The 6,745-nt window shown below is 43.6% G+C and overlaps 1 protein-coding gene across 1 annotated transcript in view; it reads left to right on the top strand.

The window, feature by feature from the left end:
- Positions 1 to 1,345: 1,345 nt before the first annotated feature.
- LOC119377965 (uncharacterized) overlaps positions 1,346 to 6,745 on the top strand; it is a 34,503-nt gene continuing 29,103 nt past the window's right edge. The window contains 11 exon segments of the mRNA XM_037647246.2: positions 1,346 to 1,485; positions 1,587 to 1,713; positions 1,793 to 1,932; positions 2,026 to 2,143; positions 2,244 to 2,395; positions 2,477 to 2,606; positions 5,028 to 5,173; positions 5,265 to 5,376; positions 5,461 to 5,612; positions 5,692 to 5,809; positions 5,886 to 6,037. Of these exon segments, the coding sequence (XP_037503174.2) occupies positions 1,622 to 1,713; positions 1,793 to 1,932; positions 2,026 to 2,143; positions 2,244 to 2,395; positions 2,477 to 2,606; positions 5,028 to 5,173; positions 5,265 to 5,376; positions 5,461 to 5,612; positions 5,692 to 5,809; positions 5,886 to 6,037 (1,312 nt within the window). The 5' untranslated portion in view covers positions 1,346 to 1,485; positions 1,587 to 1,621.

Genomic DNA, 6,745 nt, shown 5'->3' with positions numbered 1-6,745 from the left:
ACTTTTATAGAAAGCGATTCTTCTATTAGATCTAACAGTTTGTTTTTATTTAAGAGCTTAGGAATTTTCTATCTCAAGCATTGCATCCCATAATTTGTTCTGATCTTAGGGAGTTTATAGTTAATCACACGAAAGTTGTGGTGTGTGGTCGTTTGAAGATAGGTGAACTCAAAATTTGCCAAATTTTCTTTCATTTGCATGAACATACAAAGTAAGAGTTTTAAATTTATACATTTGAATACGTGAGCACTGTAGAAACAAGCACATTTTCCCGGTTTCGGATCCGAAGCACTTGAAACAAACTTTTTTCTTTATCATTTATACAATGTGCACTATTATGTGATAGTTTTTAGGTCGATTCAGAATATGCATTTTGTTAGACACGTGTCGAGCCTAGCTGTCCTGACAGTTTTGTGTATGCGAACTGAATGAATGAATGAATGATCAGTTTGTTTCTGTATGTTTACAGAACGTTGCTGAAAAAGCACCTGCTCCTTAACGGATTTCTGCTCCCTGAAGGAGTGACACTTCACTTCTTACTCAGTACATCATGTAGTTAAAGTGACATGGCTGCTATGCATTGAATAATTAACTAAGTACTTCCACCAGACGCCGCTACATTTATGTGCGTGACCTTGCACAGTATAGACGAAAGCCTGTGTCATGCCTTACTTTGAAGTGTTTACCCGCACTTGTTGTCACATCATCATTTAAAGCACGTTAAAAAGCAAAATGAAAGCGAAATATACAGAGCACGCTCTGTTTGTGCTTTACTTGTGTGTATTTTGGTACTATAATCATTTCTGCAAGTGCAGGGAGCTTTAAGCAATGCTCTTAAATGTGGTCGTGCTAGTTCCAAAATGTGCCGGATCTAAACTTCTGCGCATGACCATACATATATTCAGTTTTGTGTTGGTGGTGGTGGTAGTGGTAGTACTGCTGCCGCTGCAATGTACGCAAGCGTCACTTTTCTTTTTGTCGCTTACTCGTATATCCCCGCCTCCTCGAAATTTGAGTAAAACGAACACATAACAAACAACTGAATAATAATAAATAAAAATGTATAGTCTGCGAGAAGAGTTGTTAAGTTTTAATCCATTACTGTAAGTGCTCATGTTCAGTGTAAGACAAGCATTACCCGTGGAACATACTTCAACTGACCCCTGCGGCTTCAGAATTGCATTTAAGCAAACACTGCGGGAAGTTTGTTCGTGTAGAGATAGTGATTATTAGCCACTTGTGTGAAAAGTGTTTTCAGCATCCATTACATGTGAGCAATGTGAGCAATGTGAGTAATGTGAGTATGGCCGTGAACCACCTGATTTATTGATTGTTTCAGGTATTACCTGGATCACGAAATATGCGTTGAAAGCCAACTTCAAGAATGCCGGTTCTTTCCTTCGGTGCTCAAGCTTTCACGCATTCGAAAGCATACAAACCTTCTCAACGACAGCTACAGGAGCTACTGTTCTTTCTTACTGCCAGGTCAGCACTATATTTTGCCATATATACCAGTGTCATCTGAAACAGATTATTACCTTAAAATTTTTTGTTACTTCCGTCTTTTTCTTCTTTTTCACGATCAGATAAGCCGAAGTGTTCTTCTGATACGCTGTCTGAGATGTACAATCAATGCCTGGGATTCATCAGTTATGGAGTCGTTCCAAACTTGGGCTCCGACACTACCGAATTAGACTTGCCTGCAGTTCAGAGGTAGAGCGCGATAGAAACTAGAGTGGCCTTGTTTATTCTAAAGCACGCAGGCTTAGCCATATTTTTATTATTCTTTAAGGTACCTCGACAGCTACAAAGGCTGCATCCAGGAAGTAACCAAGCTGGCCTGTGGCAGCGCCGAGATATCGCAAGAATTGCAGGTGTCCCTGGCGAAGCCTGTACAGATTGTCAAAAAGTATTCTCGTTTCATCAGTACGAGTGAGTCGTCATTTCCTGTCATCTTCTATCGTATCAAAGTTATGTTTGCTGCTTGATGCATCCGTATTTACCGTGCGTAATTGCGCTTCACAGACAACTGTTCTGAAAGCAGTCTCAGCTCCGCATTGCGTGAATGTGACGGGATTTGGGACCTTGACGTGGAGCCTCTGCTGAAATACACTGAAAACAGTGACCTTATTCAAGCCTGCAGGTACGTCTGCCTTACTCGCTCAGCTTATCGAGCAGGTTCACGCTTTGTACGCAATTTAAAAATCTTAATTTTTTTTCCGCAACTTTTTTTCATTCCCCAGTTCAATCGAGATATTCGGAAACTGTGTGAAACAGAAGGTCATTCCTTTATGTGAGAAAATGGAGGTCGCGTCTAGCCACCAAAGTGTTCATGCGTACCTTTCAAATGCTCTTGATGTGTACAAGACGATATGCTCGAAAGACTTGAACGCAGGTAGGCTACTCGGCTATTAAGTAAGGTCACTGATATGTGACCCGCAACAGTAGGCTTTAAGTGAGGTTGTTATTATTGCAGTGAACGAGGCCATGTGCAGCAAAACAGAACTCGTGTCAGCATTCAGCCAGTGTGGAGGCATAATAGAGTACAGAGTTGTTCCTTTCGCTGATGACCCGTATGATAAAGTGAAGCTCGGCGTCGCCTGCAGGTAAGAATGAATATTTACCTGTGCGTACAGTGCTACTTGAAGAAACTAAGGGGCTAGAATTCTCTCTAGAAAATAGCCCACACGTGTTCTGAGAGTAATAAATACTGTTATTTGTAGCCTTGTTAATCTGAAATGTGCGCATCTGGGGCGCTATGCAGGATGGCCCGAGTTCGGCGAAACTCGGGATCTTTCCGACCTCTGGCGACACCCCTTTTGAACGAGCTAACAGTACGAAAAGCTCAATCCATCCCTCAGCGCGCTGCGTTCCATTGGTTACAATGGAACGCGGCGTCACGTCAAGGGCGGTCGACAAAGTTGGGTGGTGTCTTCAAACCAGAGGCATCTTCTTTCGCTTTGTTTGTCGTTCCACTCAGTGCAGAAGTGCATCCATGCAAGAAAAGTGCCAAAACCTTTTACTAACGATGTTTTTTAGAGGTACGGGCTGTTTAACTTCCTTTTCAAGCACCGTGGCCTCTCAGATTAGCTCCGGCCGAGCGCCTTACAACACCGCGGCCAAAGCTAATCGCCGAGGCCACGTGTGTAATCATGGTCGGCCTGTACATTCTAGCGCGTTGCTTGGCCGACGCGTGCCCTCTTCCTCCTCCTCTTCATCGTCTGCTCGCTCCCCGAGCACGTTCGTCCGGCTGATTAGCTAATTGGATCGTTGGTATACCTATCTAATTAAGTCAGGACATGCTATGACCAAGCTAATTAAGCCAAGTCATGCTAAGACCGAGCTACTTAAGCCACATCTTACTAAGACCATGCTAACGAAGCAGTGTAAAGCTAACACCGAGTTAATTAGGACCACGCTAGTTCGCATGACGCTAAATGGGAGCGCGCTAATTAGAAACAAGCTAATTAGGACCTTACTCACTAAGATCACGCTAATTAGGATCGTACAAATTAGGATTATGCTAATTAGCTACACACTATTTAGTACATGGCTAATTTAACTTGTGCAATTAATGTTGTATTAATTAAAATGTTACCAACTAAGGCATATCTATTCAATATCATGTTAACTAAGGTTTAGCTAATTACTACCATCAACACTGAGACCGAACTGACATGGTTTTCACTCCGAAGCAGACCGAGCAGATTGAGTAGACGAGACACGTAAAAAGCTGGAAGAAGCTAGGTGATACAAGCTCCTCCGATGGCTCCAGAGCCTTGCACAAGTAGTGCAAGCTGACCAAATTATTTTATATGCAAAGAAGCTGCTGAGTAGCGTCCACCGCATGAAACACTTAACAGGCACACCGGCTTCATGACCGTCACGAGTTGAACTGGGGCCTTTTCAGAATCAACGAGTTTGTACCCGAGTTCGCGCGTCAACCACTTTGATTGACAGACGCCCGCGGCGGAGATCGGGTTCGCCCACCGTGTTTGCTCTTGCCGAGGAGGAGTGCTCACGCCGCAAAGCCAGCGAGCGGCACTATTCATATATATGGGCTTAATCGCACAGAGTATGCACACACAAATGAAGAACTAAAGGTTATATCATCACGTGGCTACGATGTCTCGCATTCAATTTCACCGCGCGCACGACGTACCATTCACAGCCATGAAGCAAGCGCCCTTGGTTGCATTTGCGGCGAGAAATGTTACTATTTATCTTTTTTTTTGTGGAGACAGTTTCTACCGATTCGTTACTGCAGAAAATTCTTCAGACGTGTAATGTAAGTAGCATTAAACTGTCCATTTATTCATCTGTAATATTCGAGAGAAGCGAAACGAGCTGCACGAGAGTGCTGCGTGTGCGCCCTTCTCGCCTTCGAGAGCGGAAATTTTCAAGCTGCCGGTGGAACGAAAGAACTTGTCCGAAAGATGACAAACGCCCACGAACATGTCCTGTGGGAGGCGCGATGTTCCGACAATCACACTGATGTCGCTGCACTGTTGAAATGTTGACCGAGTGGCGGCGCTGACGCGTTCGCACGCGGTGTTCCTTTGAAAACCGCCGCAAATGCCACACATGCGTTTGTGACGCCATGCTCGTTATTGTAGCCGTTTTTATCAACGCTGCCATCGCGCGCTGCGCAATGTCTTCCTGTCATGACCGCCGTAGCGCGAGCTCGCAGCAAACTCGTGTTCTTGAGAAGCTCGGGCCATCCTGCATAGCACCCTCTTCCATGCTCTGGTTTTAAAGAACGCGTGCATCTTTTTGTTGCTTACTGTCTAGAAAAAAACGACCTTATCGAATGTAGTGTGCGGATCTATGTAGTCTTCTAATGTTATGCTTTAATATAGATCGTGAACGAGCCGTTACTTTAAATGATGAGTGATGACACCAGTATATAAGCGGGTGATGTGGCTGAACAGGTCCTTGAAAATAAAGGCATGAGGAGTGGCGTTAAGCTGGCAAAAAGTTTGGTACAGCAATTTATTGCGATCATGTGACTATGTTCAATATTTCAGTGGAGTTCGGGAATACAAAAGGTGCATATTTTCACGGCTTTCTCCTGTGTGTGAAGACAAGATTGTTCCCATGAGTAGTGACGTCACAAAATACTTGAGAAATTACTACAATATGTACGACTGGACGTGCAATGTGACCGAGCCTCGTGAGTGTGTCGCAGAGTCTTTCCTCATCACCTTGCGTCCATTTTTTTTTGTTATAGTCATTAAACTGGAAAGTTTTCTCTGCTTCCTTAGAAAGCCGCTGTGACAAAGAAGAACTGAAGAAAAGCTTGGCGAAATGTGTGGGGCTCTTAAACAAGGAGTTTGACGTCTCCATCATGGGGCTCAACACTGAGTACCTTTGCACGTAAGTCGTGAGCTAGCCGAGTATGCCGGCATAATAAAACGAACTTTTTGCGCATAACCCAATTGGCGCTCAATTCATTCGCAGTTTTCTGGAAGACTACAAGCTGTGCCTTAGCATGCGAACCAGTCCCGAATGTCGCAGAGACGACGCCGTGATGCAGTCTCCGGATATCTTCTTTTACACCACCGAAATAATATCCAAATTTATGGGACTATGCAATATGATTGACGTCAAAGGTGGGTGCGCAAGCACTTTAGATATATATGTGTGTTTTCTTTAACTGCCTAACGCTATATAATGTCCGATTTTATGCAGAATGCAGCAGAAGCACAATTCTGGAAAGTGTTTATAAATGCAAGGGACTCATCGACTACGTGATGATTGACAGCATTCAAGACAGCGGAGACACTGATGCTATGAAGCAAGCATGCGGGTAAGTTTATTCTTTTACGTGAAGTCAAAATCAGACTAAAGGGTGACGTATAAAACGACGCTCATTTTTTTCCCAGCGGGCTCTTCAACTACCGTCACTGCGTGCATTCTGAGATCTTCAAGGTTTGTGACGCGTCTAGCCCTGTCCTCCAGGACAGAACTGTTCAACAATATGCCGTAGGCGTGCCGAGGAACTTATCTTGGGTCTGCGACCTGAACACAAGACCAGGTGGGTTCCTTCTTCCTTTTTTTTCTCTTACAGTTCGTGGCGAACAATTCCCTGCGGTTGTAGACTTTCATCGGGAAGCTTGAGAAAAAAGGGACAAAGTTTATAAATCTACCGGCCAATGTTTGGATCGTGGACATTTTTTTACTGCCACGGACCAATTTACAGCAGCTCAATACGCTAAAAAATTTCAACTTAAAGCTGTTTGTGGAAACTTTCAGGATATCTCTTCACACAGTCCGTTTTATATAACCATTGAGTGAATAATATTTGGAAAGTTGGTAGATTTTCATCATTACAGCTGTTCTGTTTATATACGAGGTACTATGCCGCCAATAAAGGGTAATTATGCAGGCGCGTGGAAAGAGTCTAGATTTGCATTTCGGCATCTGTAACAATAAATATCTCATATCCTATTTTATTTGAAGGACATTGCGGTGAGGGTAATATTAATTATTATCATACGAATATGTTTTTGTTGCGCCGAACACCTATTTTCAAGAACAAGTCGAATACCAGGGTCATGATCGGCACAGAAATATGAAAGGCAGGCGCTGCGAGGGCTTTTTACTTCTTTGGTAAATCCCGTACGAGTGGTGTATTGGGCATTTAGTGACCGGGACATTAGAGTAAATCTTCGAAAGATAAACAATGCCACAAAATTACAGAATGTGAAGGCCGAAAACGCGCGCTGCTTCGTACAAGTACGAA

Source organism: Rhipicephalus sanguineus, chromosome 1 (assembly GCF_013339695.2).
Source record: "Rhipicephalus sanguineus isolate Rsan-2018 chromosome 1, BIME_Rsan_1.4, whole genome shotgun sequence".
NCBI classification, from domain to species: Eukaryota; Metazoa; Arthropoda; class Arachnida; order Ixodida; family Ixodidae; genus Rhipicephalus; species Rhipicephalus sanguineus.
Note: the sequence above shows the minus strand (reverse complement) of the source record. Positions and strands in the feature narration are given on the sequence as shown.